This window comes from Anoplophora glabripennis, unplaced genomic scaffold (assembly GCF_000390285.2).
Source record: "Anoplophora glabripennis isolate ALB-LARVAE unplaced genomic scaffold, Agla_2.0 scaffold184, whole genome shotgun sequence".
Classification (NCBI taxonomy): domain Eukaryota; kingdom Metazoa; phylum Arthropoda; class Insecta; order Coleoptera; family Cerambycidae; genus Anoplophora; species Anoplophora glabripennis.
This window is the reverse complement of record NW_019416285.1, coordinates 658,881-676,170: the sequence shown is the minus strand read 5'-3', so window position 1 is coordinate 676,170 and position 17,290 is coordinate 658,881. Positions and strand designations below refer to the sequence as shown.

The following is a 17,290-nucleotide window of genomic DNA, read 5'->3' as shown; positions in this document are numbered from 1 at the left end:
TAAAAATGTGATAAATATCTTATATTTTAGGTACAAAATAAGTTACATTTAGTCACAAAAATGTTTAAAATTGTAAGTGATACATTTCTGTTCTGACTAGCGAATGTTAAGGTAAGTCACAAATAGTAAACCTAATTGTAATAAATTGACCAAAAAAATTTGCTAAAACCAGTTAAGTATGTTTACAAAAACCGAATTACGTTCTTCACTGTGTCACCTTTCATATTGTACAATGTGGCTTTTCCTATCCAAAACATGTTACATGTATCGTTAGGCAGCTTGGTGGTTTGAATATTTCAGTTACCCACTTGAATCCACCTACACGATGAATTTTTAATGCTTAACATGTTTGCTGGCACTCAGTATTTTGGGTTTTCTGTTTTGTAGTTAAGAAGCTTCAACTAACACTAACAATGCGTTTTAATAAGCAAGAACTGGTCACGTTAGCAACACAACCCTCTACGAAATTCGAAAAGGAAGGTATTCTGTATATTCGGGAGCGACAGGAGGGTTTTTTTAGAAAATCTGAAAGTAAGTATAACGTAGACTTGGCGTACTATTCTGGAGGTAAGTGCATTAGAGGCATAGTGTTGTTCAGACAAAAATGGATTAATAAAAGTGTAATGTAGGCATATTCACGATCTCGCGTCACAATTGAAGCTTATAAAATAGCATATAGTGGATATCACAAAATGAGACAATTATGTGCAAATATTTATAAAGTCATGAGAACAGTTCTCTTTGTGTAAACGAGAAAACATAATCAGTGTCGTTTTTTGTGTAATTATCAACACGTGTTCAAGAATAATAATCAAAGACAAATTCGTATACTTGCATATCATAGCAAATAAAAATATTCTATATTTTTTGTTTTCATATAATTAATTTTATTAACTTAACATTTCAACAAATGTAGGAAAAACTTATTTACATATAGGTATCTTAAGTATAAATAAATTTCATTAATTTACATGTGTCTGTTTGAATGAATTATTGTGGATGTTTTATTAATATTTTTATTTATTTGTCAGTGTATAACGAATGTAACATATCAATGTTATTTAACAATAATTGTGAATGTTATTTTTTGTAATAACAAAAACTGTCTGAACAACAAACCAAACCAGCATGCAATTTTGATTTGCAAAATTAATAGTTGTTGCATGTCAGAAATACATGTGTCTTTAAAAGCATGTTTTGTTCATTATATCATCATATAAGAGAATCTATTTGAGAAGTGATTTTTTTTTTGTTATTATTGGAAATATGTAAAATCTTCTTTATATAATCTCTTTAAATTAAGTTGTACCATTTTCATTACATTTCTTTTTTAAATTAAATGTTTTTCTTAGAAAGTTTGATCTATAGTTATATGTAAAAAAACTAATAAAAAACTTCAGTTATTTATTTATTTTTCTAACTTTGATGATGAAAAGAAATTGATGAAATAAAAAATAAAAAATAAAAAAAAAATAAAATTCTTCGGTATTGGGGTAGCAAATATGTTGTTCCCATTTATTTTAAAATGTAAATAATACCTGTTTTGATATTTATTATTTATAAACTGAAATTAAGAAAAATGTGGCTATAAATGTGTAAGTATAAATACATACAGACGAAACAAACATATTCATGTATTTCTAATTTTGGTGAGAGTGTCAGGTAAGATTGATTAAAGTGATCTGTTGTATAATAATAATAATAATCTAGAAAACGATCCTATTCTTATAGTTGTTAATAATCATACATTACAGGGAAGGATAACAAAAGTCAAAAACGTGAAAAACGACTTCGCAATCTCAGCTGCGTAGGGGTCGTAAGCAAAGGTACTACAACACAAAGCACCACAGTAAACTGGTCATTTTATCCTGAATGTCGTAAAGAGAATTTAAATTGATAAGAGATCACGAAATCTTATTTACATTCATAGCAATTCACTATATATTCTCCGTAATCATTTATTTCGATGTATTTCTTCTATTTCATTTTAAATTATTTAAAATCTAAAAGTTTTATAAACTTATTTTTGCCTAACCAGAAATTTCTCACGCTGAGATAGTTGATAACCGTTCATGATTTCATCAAAAACACCATAACACAACACAAGTTAACTTTTCAAAATTTTATCAGTTTCGACATTTGACAAAGTTTTTAAAATGTTTTGTTGCTTTTAGTGAACTACGGACAATTATTTAGTTTTTCAATGTGAAATATTTTACGTTTGACAAAGAATAAGTTAATAACAGCTCCTTTGTTGATTCTTTTGGCATTTATGTTTAAATTTGTGTACATTTTTCGAGAGGATTCTTTCCTTTGCAGAATTTATGTATGTAATATTTACCTAGGCCTCAGAAATATTTTCTGTTATGTATTTACCGCTTAATTTTTATCTAATCTTTATTTACAAACTATTTAAGCAGCTTCTATTTGATCATTTGGAATATTTTGGGAATTTGCAATGAATCGCAATAAAAGATTTAAGTAGTATTTGCTCTTCGTGTTTATGATGACAGATTGAATGACATCCTAAGTCCATCATATACAGAATGTGTCGATTTTCTGCACGTTTATCATTAGAAATTTGAAATATTCTATGAATTCAGGATAAACTGACTTTACACACCGCTAACACACACGCTAATTCGCTAACAACAGGCTTTTGTTTATAAGTTTTCAGGGTTTCTATGATGTGGTGGAGGTGTCGAGCAGAATTTTTGGCAGAATTTACTAATACTCGATTTTTAAGGCATTTGGAAAAATATTGCAAATTAGAATGTATGAAATTATCATCGTAGCGGTAAACGTGTTAGAGGACTTCAATTTTAAAGTTAATTTTGAAAATCGTTTCTCTTAATTCTATAATTTTTTCACTCACATTGTCCCTGTTATTAATTGATACACTGGTAAAGTAAAAATTTAAAAGCCTTAGCAACAATTGTACTGACAATAAAAAAAATAGTGACAGTATGAGCAGAATAAAATTATATTTCAAAAAAAAGATTGTCAAAATCATATTACGTATTGAATTTGGTTCTCATTTGTAGCGAAGTGTAAATTTTGATATATGTAATTTTGTTTCTCTGCCAGCAATGAAGAACAATACAATGTCAATGAAATTAAATAGTACATGAATTGTATTGTGGGAATTAATGATATAATCACTTGATTAAGGAATAAACTGTGATTATATGTTAATATCTTAGAATCCGTTAATCTTATACGTAATCGGTGATGCAATGCATATTTTTTCAATTGTCTAACAGACTGTAGTTTTAGAATGACTGTTAAAAATGATAATAATATTTCCCTTACGTCCATGCACGCTACTCAATCTTTAACACAATTTGTTTTTTTAATTCAAGCCTTTCTAATCGTTTCGAAAGCTTATTTTGTATTCACTTTTTTTTTTATCTGTTTGTATTGTGGTAGTAGTGACAATTTTAATGTTTTGTTTTAATTTATTTCCTTTCTACATTTCCTTGTTTCTTGAAAATTTTAACAGAAATTATTTACACTATATTTATAAAGGATGTTACATAACATGTTCAGGACGTCATTATATTAATTATCGCTACTGATTTTTCGCTGAACGTATCATATAATTTTGAACAAGGACATTTTTCCCATCTGTAGATTTAGATTTGCTTCTAATAGTAGTCATATTTTTTTAATATATCCACCTTTTGTTAACCGTTTAAGTAGTAGTACAATTTCGGTAAGCGTTGTAGTGGTAAAGCAAGAGTTATGCATCATCTGTACAACTAATCTCTTGTAAATAGTTCCAGAAAGAAATTACTAAATATTTTTGACATCTTAACTCGATATTGTGTTACTCTATCCAACAAATAAATTAATCGTATATTAATATTTGCATTATTAAGCTAAACGAAATGGTTTATAGACAACATTTTTTTGTTTTAATAATTTCAATACACTTATTGATTTACCACCATTTTTCTCACAATAAGATATTTACATTGGCACTATTATGTGATGTGTGACAGTTGCAATAGGTAGTTAGTTACTGGGTTTCTATATATTAGACAGTTTGTAATGAATATTGATGTCGTAGGACTTGTTGCGATATATCTATACCATCCTTAAGCGTCATCCAAAACAGTTTCGAACAGTCAGAATTTCAAAAAATTGTTTTTTTTTTTCATTTGTCGTCGCTCTGCACCAGCTGAGCTATGAAATTGGCTTTTCCAGACTAAAGTTATGTCCTTTTCAGAGGGAAAAGCCTGTTGCTATATTTTTCAACCGCTTAGTCTACATTTTCGTTGATGAATACGTTTAAACTCGACAATTCGTTTACAGTTGTGTAAGATTTAACGCAACAAGTTCGCGTATTGCGTGCTAGAAATTTTGGACCGTGTTAACGTTGAGTACCTAACACATTTTTTGATTTACAGTTAGTTTAGAGAGATGGTGTCGTTTACGAGGAAACCTGTTATTTTATTTCAAAAACAAGGATCCTTGGTCGGAACCTCTAGGTGTTGTTGTACTGGAGCAGTGCCAAGTGAGAATAGACCCACCTATGGCTTCTCCGCCACTCACTGCTGACGGGCATTATCCCTTTTATCTAGGTTAGAAAAAAAATTAAGTAGTATATTGCAATATGTTCTTTTGAGGTATCTTATGTAGCAATTTAAAATGGCCCGATTTTATTGAACGTTTAAAATTATCCGATGCAGATTATTGCGGTTATGTTTTAAACTAACAAATTTTTTAGTGTTTGATGGTGGTTTATGTCAAGCTTTAGCTTCAACCTCCGATATCGAGAGATCTAGCTGGATGGACGCTATAAGGCAAGCCAGTTACGAAGGCGTTAGGGCAGAATTAAATGCACTTCGACAGTGTATAGAAAGGAGACGCAATCCTAAGCCGAACGTAGATCTTCACACTTGGAGGTTGCAACAAACCCATATTTTAGGTTAGTTAGGTTATATAAATGGAGGGTGTTACAAAAAAATAAGGCGAGACATTAACCACGGATTTTTGATGTGTAAATAATAGATCTATCCGCATTCTGTTTCTCTTTTAGGACCTGCTTTTTCAAAAAACGGTGCTTGGTTCAAATTTTACATACATTTTTGTTTTTTGTGTAATTTTGATTAAAAAAAATCAACGTATGAATGGAGGAAAGAGGTTATAGTTGCCATTGACCTTCCAACTTAGTGCATGCTTGTTGTTCAAAAATTGTGTTTCTTCTTTCCTATAAAATTGTGATGTAGGGCTTGATTTTTGAGATACGACAGCTTCTTTTAGTTTTCGTCAGTCGAATCCGCCAGACATATACCGGTTTATTACTTATTTGCCCTCATCAGTGTGTTTCCTGCAATATCGTCAGTTAAAAATTGGTTTGCGAAGTCGCAGGTTGCTCTTTGCCAGTTTAACCATTTTGAAGGCCTAGTGATCATTCTTAGCACTGTTTTACATCTCGTGTTTAGTATCTTTTTTGTTCACGCTATGTCTAAGGTTTGAGAATTCTTAAAAAAATTTGTCATGAAGAAGGTTCTGTCACATTGCTCGGAGAATTCGTTGTTAACGTCGTGAGCTACTCTTTTGCAACGCCTTGTATACTAGTAATATATTATCGTATAATTAATTGCCTTTTGTGGTTCGTTGCAGACATAGCGGAAGTGCCCCTTTGCGAAGTATCCCTGGCTTGTGATAATTTACTCTGCGACGGGCATGGTAGACCTCCTAACCCTACACTGGTTGTAGATGTTTATATGCCTTCTTATAAATTTTGGGTTCAGTACGGGAGAACTGAAATAATCGAGGTAATTATTCCTCTCGTGACTGATAAACTGCGCAGGTCTTCATAATTTTTTTTTGTGCAGAGATGTAGTAATCCAGGATTTCTAAGTACCATTAGCTTCCGTGCTTCCGATGGTCTTTCCGGCGACACACGGGTCAGGTTCACGGTTTACGACGTCCGAGAGAGGGTGTCCCATACTGCCATACCGCTAGGTTCGGCCTGTGTGCTCTTAAGTGCCATACAGGATTCTACTCGGCTTAGAATCCCGCTTCTGTCGAGAACGCAGAATACGGCGGGCTTCCTCACAATAAGCGCTTGGTCTTTGGAGGCAGAGGACAGGGGCAGCAGCACTGAACACACTCCTTGTAGAGTACCTTCGCATACCACTAGTCAGGTAGGAATATCTTGCGAATATTTGTTTTTTTTTTAAGGATTTTGTAAAATGTTGAAATGTTTAACACAAATATTGATTTCCTCGTTTTGCACTCAAAGTCGTTTTTTATCAAACAAAAAAAAAGACACTAAATATATGACAACAGTTGCAGTTTTACATTTAATGTAGGTACAAGGGTTTTTCGTGTTATGCCTGGTCGCCGCCAATTACAGACTTTTTGTTACTTGCTAAGTCTTAGACAGGAATCTTTAACCTGTCCTTGTCGTTCTCGGGCTAGGGTCTGTGGGTGCGGACCCGAGAATAATAAGTCTGTAACTGATGGCGTCAGACTACCTTATAATAATACAAAAAATTTGATATTTGATATTTATGTAACATACATTTTATAAATAATTTCATTTATGAAAATTTATTTTACCAAACGGTACTGGCAAATTATTTTCAAGGGGGAAACCACTTTAGGAGGCTGATTTTCAGGCTTTTCTCATCAATTTTTTTGAGTGGTACAAATTGATTAGAATTCGATGAAACTTTGACATTATTTTACAAACGCGTACATTTACAAATTTTTTTAAGTCATTTGTGTTAAAAATGCCTAAGTTATGGGCTATTGTCCACTGAAGCTCGTCGTCCGAGTTGGTTGTTCACAGGAAATGTAGAGGTCGCAGATTTGATCTGAAAGCAAAAATTGTTTTGCTGCATTATTAGCCGAATATACACAAGCAGTTTTATCGACCGATTTGGCCGTTTTATCGTTGAATTGTATAAATTAAATTGTAAAGACAAAACTGCTAGTTTGGGCCGTTAAGAAAAATTGTAAAATACCAAAATTTTGGCAGATTAAACGGCAGATAAATCTGTCGTGAATTATCGGGTGATATTTTGTAGACCATCATCTGCGTGTCGCAAGAATACACAAATAAAAATATTAAAAACGAGAGTTATAAGGAATTAAAGGCGTATTGTATTCTTTCCACAATAACTATGTTTTAACCTACTTTGTTCGCTTTTTATTTCTTCTGCATCGTTTTATAAGCACGTAACCCATCATTCCAAATAATAAAACGCGTTTAAAGTCGTTTTTGTTCATGTTTTTGTAGAACACTCCAGCAAATTACATTTACGAGTAACAAAAAAGTTTCTCTGATTTTTTGGACTTATGATGACAGAATAATCTTACCAAATTTAAAGATAAATCTTTGTGAATGACAGACGTAACGAATAAACGGTCGGATAAACTTTGTACCATAATTCGGTTCAATAAAACTTCGCATTATTGTCCCTTCTAAGATTTGTCTGAAAGATTTTTCTTAACGATTTATATGACGATTATTTTGTACAATTTATCGCTCCAATAAGTCTTTGCGTTTGTATGCAGGTATTGACATGTTTTCTAAGAATATGAAACTCATTGTTTCTAAGAATATGAAACTCATTGTGAATATGACTCATTCAAGTTTTGACACGTGTTTGAGAAAATTTTATCAATTTTCACTATTTTTTTTCACTTATTTTGAATAAAAAACATCACTAAAAATATCATATCATTCCCAGTGGCGGCTCGGGGCATTGAGAATAAGTGAAGCATATTCATTGATTGACTAAAAAGAAAAATAAAAGCGCCACATGCGAAAATTTTCAAAGTCAAACGGCTTTAAATAAATTCGAAATTTTTAGTTGCATTTGCAGTATTACCGAAGAACTGACGTTCATGAGAAAGATTTTCATTTAGATTTTATAAAAAATAGAAATATTAGTTTGACTTTCTTTGACCTCCCCCTTTTTTCCACATCGAGAGAAGGCACAGGTCTATCGCAATTTAAAAAATCCTTTTTATCCTCAATTTTCCATCTGGAAAATGGCGTGTCCAATAAAATACATACTGGATCATACATAGGAAACATTTCTACAATTACTATACAAAACAAATATTAACTAAGAACCGTTATAATCGTGCACTGCACGACACGTATATACTGTGGCAATGTTTTTTTAGAAGGTGTTCACCACACAACTATTCTGTTTATTTCTGCGTATTAAACAAACAAACAATACATTTCCAATATAGAATTATACCTAAATTATAATATTTATATAAAATTAAAAATAATTTTAAATTGCGCAATTAAACGGAAATTTTAGGTGAAGCGGTGCGTCACTTGCGTCACCTGACGAGCCGCCACTGATCATTCCAATTGTTGGTTCGTGTTCTTTGTAATTTCTTAAAGGAAAACGCTTTCAATTTTCGTAACGATCGGTTCATAGCTAGAGTTCCCATGAAGCAAAAAAGTGTCATTTCGAGAAAAACGCGTTTGAAAATTTCCGCTAAACTAGACATTTGAGAAAGTTATCAATAATTTAGAGTGGTTTCCGATCAATCAGCGATTAAAGCACCACATAATAGTTCCTCTTCCTCATAGGCATCATTCTGAGTTTGCAACTGTTTTTTTCTTGCTTAATAAGTGACTAGACAGGAATAGGAATTTTGTTTCGAAATTTTTCTGTAACAGTGATACAAATAATTTATGTAATAAAAAGCCCCGATTTTTTGAAACTTCTTATGGGGTTTCCCCTTTAATTGAATTTTGGTGGACAAATTGTAATTTTTCTAATAGAAGCCTGCCCGTGTTATCATGAAGGAAGTACTAATCTGTTAATTTATTTTAAAAACAAAATAGTATAACTCGTTTCCAAATGAAACAAAGGAAATAGATGATTCAGTAGTACTGTTTACGTTTAACGTGGTTTGTGGTTAATAACATGTAACGTCGACTAACTAAGAACGCCCATTTTGTTCATTCGTTAAAATGAAAAGCTTTACAAGAAGAAAGAAAATCAACCGAGACGAGGTAGAATACTTTCAGTAAAACTTTTTTGTAATCCATTTTATTAACCTTCTTTTGTTCGTTGAAATAGCCATGAACTTTAATTCTTGCAGGTGTGGTCACACAGGCGGTCCCAGTCCCTTCCACCTAGATTAGGAGTAAAAATGCGGCTTCCTAGTCAGTCGGAACTGAAACTTTTGTTTTCTTCCCCCTTTTTACAGACTTATAGATTTCACTCCGGTCTCGGAGGTGACATCTGCGTCCACGAGTACATGGCTGAGAGTCGTTTATGTTTCTCGTTTCCGCGACAGGTTTTGTAAGTACACAGAATACTTCAGCGTGGACGGAAAACGTGATTCTTTGTAAACTTGCAGGGACGTGTGGATCCAACAGGAAAAGGAACTGCTCCAAGAGGTGGCGGGGATGGGCGAACTTCGAGAACCGTGGCACTCTAGACAGGTAGAGCTGTTAGATAGGCACCTGCACCTCCTTCGCCTCTATTCCCAAGCCAGGGAGAACTTGCAGGCGCACAAGGGCAGTCTGTTCAAGGCCAGTTCCAGAAAGTCTGACCGTAGTCTAGAATTTGCGCCGATTAATTTACATTTACAACGAATGTGGGTTCACAACGATACGTTGAATAAGACGGGATTCTACGATTGGATCACAGTCGGGGCGTTCACCGCCCATTCTCATAAGTCGAAGAACGGCGGGTTAATAAAGTAAGGATACGGATCGAAAATTTTTTTTGTATCGTACCAAAAAATATTTGTTTTTTTAGGCTAGTTCAGCAGCTGAAGGAGTCTCCCATTAAATCAAACGCCAATTATCAAATTACCACTAAAATTTCCATGGCAAATGACGCGATACAGGTAAGTTACCAGTTAAACTTAAAAAGGTGAATACTAGATGGCGCCTCTCGTAGTGGTGACTCTCATAAGAATAGTCGCCATCTTAAGTTGATTGGCTGTCAAAATATAAACAAACACAGGGTGATTTATTGGAATGCAGCAATATTTTAGAGCTAGGTTAGTCCAACCAAGGTCGTCAAATTATTTTATTTATCCTAATTTCTAATGTTACGGGAAAGAATCATGCCTCAAGTGTAACACTTTCATTTGATTGCAGTTACTTTAGTTCACTTGATTGCTGTTAGAGTTTAGTGATGCAAAAATGTAACAGTGGCAACTCTTACTCCTTATGAATATCGTGACATAATAATTACATAATATGTTGCTAATTTGTCTTTTAACATAATTATTTTTGCTGTTTTATATAATATAAAGAATTAATTTTTAAAATCATTTCGAGATTTCATTAAAAACTATTTGTGACTATATTTTTAAAGCACTGCATTTAGTTTGTGAATCTGGGACACACATTCGCTTTCTTTTTGCCGGATTCAAGTGAACCACCCTGTATATTGCGCTTTATAACGAAACGGCAATTATTTTGTATGTTTTTAGGCAATCAAGCAGCTGAGGAAGGAGGTGGTGGAAGCCATGAAGACCCTCATGCGACTAGCCAAAGAGAAACAGACGAACGGCATGTTGCCGATCTGCGAGGACATGATCAGCAAGACCCGCATCCTCCTGAGCCTGTGGGACCCCGGCTTGGTCGAGGAGGCTCTAAATTTCATCGAAGAGTACAAGCTAGTCACGAACGATGATTCGGGGGTCAGCGAGGACTTTAGTTTAGAAAGCGGGGGTAGACCCAGTATGGTGCTGTCGCCGTTCAAACGCATCACCCAGCAACTCACATCACTCGACCTGAAGAGTCCCGACCTAGACGATTTCGCCACTCCGTGTACCCCCATGAACGTGGAAGACATATGGACCGTGTCGGACGGGAGCAACGGGCGAATCGCGACTGGCGAAAGGAACAGCTTGTTAAACACTAGCGAGGGGGTTAAGAGCCTCTGTTCCAACATGCAGTCTCCGGATGAAACTAACTTCATTTTGTTTCCGGATTGCGAAGACAGCCTGAACGAGGTAACGATATTTTAAACGACCGTTTCACTTTCTATAAACAATTCCGTAATCTCGCAGAATTCAGCGGAAGGATCGGCCCCTAACAGTCTCAGTAACAGCTCGAACGGTTCGGAACCCCGTTCTCTGGATCCCGACACCGGTCGCATGTTCTTGGACACCAACGTGATGTGTAACTCGCCTTCGGCGAATTACTACAAACCGACCGACGAACCGGAACCGTGGGACATCACTCAGCTTAACATTGAGGCCAGCGTGATGTGCCTGGTCAGTAAGGTGAAGTTCCTGTGCGGACGGTGCGGCAGCCCCGCGGTGCGGCTGAAGCAGAACCCTAGGGGGTTCAGGAGGACCGTGATCACCGATCAGCCCGGCGGCGGGAGTCTTATAAATAAGGAGGCGGAGGCCGTTTCCAAGGCCGTGAATAAAGTCGTGCGGAATGGTAAGTATATATTCTGTTTTTTTTTATTTTAATTAATGAAGTAATTGAGACGCTGTTAAACATTCACTCGACGGTAAATAATTTATATTAAACGCTAGTGAGGTTAGATTCACTGGTTAAATGGTTGCGATTGATACTGCGCATAAAACATACCATTTAATTCGCTTCTGTACGATTTCTAATTGGAAAATAGTTCATTCGTTTCACAATACGTGCAACCCACTGTATGTTTTTTGGTCAGTCCTTGGTTCTCGTCGAGTACTTAAATTTTTCAACATTTGAGAAAAGAAAAATTCTCGTTTTTGTTACGTTTCAGTTTTGGGTGTGACATAATTTTAAAGATGTTGCCTTGTCAAATATAACAAAAAGTCTTATTTAAGAAATAGGCAACCAGCAATACTTTTTTATAGATTTTATTCCACAGTTTGCCTAAATATGAATTAATGCTCAAATAACAGACTTTCCTCCGTTCTAACGCAGATTTTCTATAAAATGGAGTTGTTTTAAAACTCAAATAGCTTTTTGTTGTAAAGAAATTTGTAATTTTGAACAAGCGACATCGTAAATTACAAATTTCTTGACGACAAAAAGTAATTTGAGTATCAAACAAACTCCATTTTATAGAAAATATGCGTTAGAATGGGGGAAAGTCTGTTATTTGTGCATTGATTCATATATAAGCAAACTGTGTAATAAAATCTATAAAAATGTATTGCTGGTTGCCTATTCGCCTGTGACGAAATTTTTCAGGTAACAAATTTACCGACGGCTTAGACTTGAACAAAATCAACGACTGGGCCGCCGAGCTAAGGCCCAGTATGAGAAAATTAAGGCAAGCGATGGATGGGCTTTTAAAGACCGCTAGGCTAACGCATTCAGTGTTTCGGGTTCAGGAAGACCCTAAGGCTGCTCAGAGAGTGTGCAACGTTAGGTATCGCAGAGATGTGTGTTTCTCTCAAGCTGTAAGTCGTTAAAATTTGATGTAATACTTATTCCACTCCAAATTTTACTTTTTGCAAATCAAATTCAATAATTTCCAAACCAAAGTCAACTTTTAGTAAATCAAACGCAACGAGACAGGACTAAAACGTGTAGTTAATTTTTTTACAAAAATCTAGCTCAGATTTACGAACTAAACACAGTGCTTTAAGAAAATAGTAATCTGCAAAAAGAAAAAAAGTTAATTCTGGAAAAGTATTGCGTTTTTTTTTTTTGTTGCTTCTGCTCATTTGTAATACGCGACCGAATTTGACGTGCAAAAAGTTGAAATTCTAAATCGGTAACAGATTTTCCCGCACAAAGTATCTGTTTTTTAGTTGACGTCACTGGTGACGGGGCTGATGACCAAATTTTGGTGTCACAAGCCCGACCCGGCGTTCGTGACGGTCCTGAGCACCCTGGGCCCTCTGGCGTGCTTCGAAGGGCTCCTGAGCTATTACGGTAACGAAATCGACATGTGGGGTGACATGTCGGTGGCCATAGAAGACTTGAGGACGGTATTATTCACCTTAGTTCGTAGCCCTAGTCCTGCAACGGAGCCCCACCCGACTCCTAAAGTTAGCGGAAGCAGAAACTCTCTGACAGTATCTATTCCAGTGCCAGACGCTTTGTATAGTTTAGTACCCACCAGACAAGCTTTGTCGTTTCACGTGACGCCAGTGTTCTTCAATATAGGCATAAATGAGATGGCTACCATAGCGGAGAGCATCGGGGCGACCAGGCCTCAGGAGAGGTCGAACGTTGATAATTTCGAAAGGCTAAACGAGTATTTCCTGAGGTACAAGAAACTGAACATACCGGAATCGAATACGGGAAACGGTAGGACTTCGGCGTGTTCGCCGCAGCTTAAGTCCTTGAACGACTTGATAGAGGAGCTTAGGATGTGCGTGCATAGCACGAAACCCAAGAACGTTGAGATTTTGCATGTCGCCGCGCAAATTTGCAGGCAGATTAAAGGTAGGTAGTGGGGTAAGCTGGGTTATCGTTTTATTTCGCTATTGCTTTTTTAAGGTATTAGGTTTACGAGTTGTAAAAGCGCCAAGGATAGGACTGGTATGTCGGTAACGCTCGAAGAATGCCAGATATTAGCGGACGAATATCATTTGGCCGAACATGAATTTCAGAGGGCATTGGACTGCATGAGGAGGTATTTTTAGTTACACCTGTGTCGGACGTTTATTAAAATCATGTTTTTGTAATTAATTTTTTAGTGAGGGGTGTCGAAGGGAAAATACTTTAAAGAATATAGGTGTTCGCAAATACGCCTTCAACTCTATGCAGCTCCTGGCATTTCCAAAGCTTTATAGGCCACCTGCGGGAACGTACGGTTCGGCGCAAACTTAGTGACAAAATTCATTTACTTAAGGATCTTCTCAAGGTGCCAATTACTTCATAGTCATGTTTTATTACTTACCTGTTAATATTGTTGAAGTATGTTATTAGTTACATATTTAATATATTTTTATTTATAACTATTATTTATATTTTTATTTTCTGTATTATAAATTACGCAACACCGGGACAATCCCCACTATAGAGATATATGACAAAATAAAGTTGATTCATTTCAGATGTTGCCTTTTATTTGAACAATACAGAATATATTTTGTATTCGTCACTGTCTTTGAAAACGTCACCGTTGACTTTTTAAGGTTATTTTTAATAATGCATGCAGCGCCATCTATGCATAAAGTGCTCAATTAACACCACAGAATGAGTAGCTGTTACAGTTAGCTACCTATTAAAGAAGTCTCTCGTATTTTAGTGCAAGTTCAGAGCGATAGATGGCAGGGCAACAACATTAGGCACCAATTCATACATCAACAACAAAAACCAGCCAGTGTACAGGGCCCGAGAACTTATCTTGAAAATATGGGGAAATTGGGAACCACGTGACTTGAGATGGATATACAAGTTGGGGAAAGAGTCTATAGATGTCGGCACAAAGATTTTGTAGAATAAATTAAATTTTGACAATTGCAATCCGTCTTTGTCTATGATTGCAATTATGAATCATTTCATGTCATTCATGTTGTTCATGTTTATTGTTTGTTAGGTTTGGCGAGTGTTGGTGTGTGTTTTATTTGTGTTTTTAGTGTGTTTTATTAAATAGTAGATATTTCATTCTCATTTATTTATATAACATAATAATGTCTGATCATCATATAATCACATTTTTTATTAATAATAAAATGTTTTGTTTTTTTGTTTTTTTTTAATAAAAGTGATCAGAGGTAGGTAGTTTTTTTATGGATATCAACACAACGAATAATTTAAAGTTGCATAATAAATCTCTATTACAAGAATTAATCAAAGATTGGTTTAGTAAAATTATTTACTTGCAATATTTTTTTATTCACCGTGAAAGCTAATACAATATATAAAAGCACTGAAAATTTATAATCATTTCCACTTTTTTTTTTCAAAATATGAACTGAAATTTGAAATTTTTTCAACAAACATTTTAAAAAGTTACAGTATCAAAATTATTTATTATTTTAAGTAGGAAGACTATTAGAGCATTTAAAAGTGTCTTTAATGCTTTTTATCAAAAGCACTTATTTTCTCATGGTGACAAAAAAAATTATCTACGTGAAAATTATTTTACAAAATCAATTTCTGAGTGATCTGTGTAGGGTGAGATTTGTTATGTAATTTTAAATTAGCAGCGTCAGAATACCTAAAACAAATATTGAGTAGGTAGGTATATAGTTGTAGAGCGTACAACTAGATGGCGCCTGCATCTTTTACCAGCTACAGGTAATTTAACTCACTGTATTACCGATAACTCCTAGAAAAGGAAAGCAATAGAAGTTGGAGAAAGTGTCAACAGTTAGCGCTGTTAATGACCACGAAATCTGTTAAAGTTTCCTATCTATAGTATCATTTATTTAGGCCAGTGTACTTTGATTTGTAAAATGCAAATCGACATATTTGAACGTTCTACTTCACTGATTAAAAAAGTGACTGTGACGTATTTCAAATAGCACGTTTGTCTAAAAATTAGTGTGGAAGTGCCCTTCGAAAGGCGGTTTTGTGGGATCTTAGACAAGTACAGAAGAAGACGAAGTATTTTGACAGTTGTGTCTGACGTCTAATTTGTTGTGATTTGGATTTGTTAGTTTGCAATAAAATACTGTATTTTATTCAACAACAATGACGAGACATGCAAGAAATTGTACAGCCGGGGCCGTTTATACGTATCACGAAAAAAAGAAGGACGCACAAGCATCAGGTTACGGGACAAATTCCCAGAGGCTGGGAAAAGATTCTGTGAAAGACTTTGATTGTTGTTCACTTTCTCTTCAGCCCTGCAGAAATCCAGTTATAACGTATGTTTGTAATCATAAATAATCGTAACTTCATTAACAACATTACTCTTTTAGAAAAGACGGATATCTTTTCGACAAAGAAATTATATTGGAATATATAATATCAAAGAAGAACGAATACAGCCGTAAATTGAAAGAGTACGAAAAGTTGAAGAAAAAGGAAGACGAGGAAAACGCAGTCAAAGTTGCTAGTGAAGTCGAAAAGAAAGTTACCTCATTTTTAAAGGAAGAAAACAATATTGTTAGTAAACCTATTGGCGGTTTTAAACCAGGTTAGTGATTTTTCAGTTCAATTTAGAATTTTCGTTACTTAAAATCTAAACTCTTAGATGAACCTGGAACTTCCTCGATATCAAATATGGCAGAGGGAAGGGATAAAGAACTGCCAAGTTTTTGGATACCGTCAATGACTCCAAGTTCCAAAAAATCTAAACTACAAAAACCTGTATGTTTATATAGTTATTCATTTTATTAGGATAACCGATTAATTAACGTTTTAGGATGCTACCATCTATTGCCCCATTTCCCAAAGACCGCTGAAAGTCAAAGACCTTATAGACGTTAAATTTACGCCAGTTAATGATCCTGACGACAAAAAATCCATACATGTTAGGGAAAATAGGTACATGTGCGCCGTTACACACGACATTTTAAGTAATTCAGTACCGTGTGCCGTGTTAAGACCCACGTAAGTAATTTGCAATCTTAGAATTTTCTTTAGAGTTACTTCTCGGGAATCTGTTACAGAGGCGATGTGGTAACGATGGAATGTGTCGAAAAGATTATAAAAAAGGATTGGATTCATCCGCTAACGAGCAAGAAATTGACAGCAAAGGATATTATTGTGATGCAAAGGGTACGTGATAAATTTTTAAACGATTTTTAATCAGTTTAGGTTCGGTTTTGTGAATTACTTTTTTTTTATTGAAGATTCGCCCATACCAATATGTATTTTGTTGTTTTTGTAGGGCGGCACCGGTTATGCTTTAACAAATGTGAAATTAAATGCGAAGCAGGAGCGACCAGCGCTTCAAGCATAGTTTCGAGTGGGAGGAATTGTGCTCGATTTTAATTTTAAATGTATTTAACGTAGATAATAAAATACAGGAAAAACTGGCTATTTTTTTATTTGAAATTAATATATAAATAAATGGTGGCAAATCAGCATTTAATAAATACTGTACTTCTCACACAATGACCTTTTTTTATGTATTTTTTTGATTTTCCTGATACAAAATAACTAAATTACAAAATATTGGCAGTTTCATTTAATATAAGAAGAACAGTACCTATTTAACATGTTCTGATTTAGTTTTTTCCTTTTTTTTAAATTTGGATACATTGTTCTACCAAATTAATACATGAATGTAAATAATTAAATGAACATTCATTGTACAGTGCACAACGATAAAATGTATAGCAGTAAAAACAATATTTTTTTAATTTTCACATACACGATGTACGAAAAAATGAACTGGTAAGGATTTTACAAATCGTTTGAAATCTTATTGTCTTCCGTGGCCAAAAAAGCTTAAAAACTTCCATATCTCGC

The 17,290-nt window shown here is 34.6% G+C and overlaps 2 protein-coding genes across 4 annotated transcripts; both read left to right on the top strand.

Moving 5' to 3' along the window:
• On the top strand, positions 1-13,882 carry LOC108910133 (type I inositol 3,4-bisphosphate 4-phosphatase). 3 transcript variants are annotated; one of them, XM_018714656.1, is made up of 16 exons: positions 1-111; positions 388-531; positions 1,755-1,826; positions 4,413-4,586; positions 4,733-4,933; positions 5,632-5,786; positions 5,847-6,158; positions 9,097-9,299; positions 9,358-9,702; positions 9,762-9,852; positions 10,447-10,971; positions 11,029-11,407; positions 12,158-12,369; positions 12,724-13,363; positions 13,418-13,553; positions 13,618-13,882. In XM_018714656.1, the coding sequence occupies exons 2-16, from the start codon at positions 414-416 to the stop codon at positions 13,748-13,750; spliced, it is 3,696 nt and encodes a 1,231-aa protein (XP_018570172.1). In that variant the 5' UTR covers positions 1-111; positions 388-413; the 3' UTR covers positions 13,751-13,882. The 3 variants fall into 3 exon arrangements, with proteins under 3 accessions (XP_018570172.1, XP_018570173.1, XP_018570174.1); XM_018714657.1 differs by lacking the exon at positions 1,755-1,826; XM_018714658.1 differs by lacking the exons at positions 388-531; positions 1,755-1,826.
• A 1,456-nt stretch (positions 13,883-15,338) lies between these two features.
• LOC108910102 (nitric oxide synthase-interacting protein homolog) lies at positions 15,339-16,854 on the top strand. Its single transcript, XM_018714610.1, has 6 exons — positions 15,339-15,738; positions 15,793-16,010; positions 16,068-16,183; positions 16,239-16,426; positions 16,486-16,594; positions 16,707-16,854. The coding sequence occupies exons 1-6, from the start codon at positions 15,563-15,565 to the stop codon at positions 16,776-16,778; spliced, it is 879 nt and encodes a 292-aa protein (XP_018570126.1). The 5' UTR covers positions 15,339-15,562; the 3' UTR covers positions 16,779-16,854.
• The last annotated feature ends 436 nt before the right edge of the window (positions 16,855-17,290 follow it).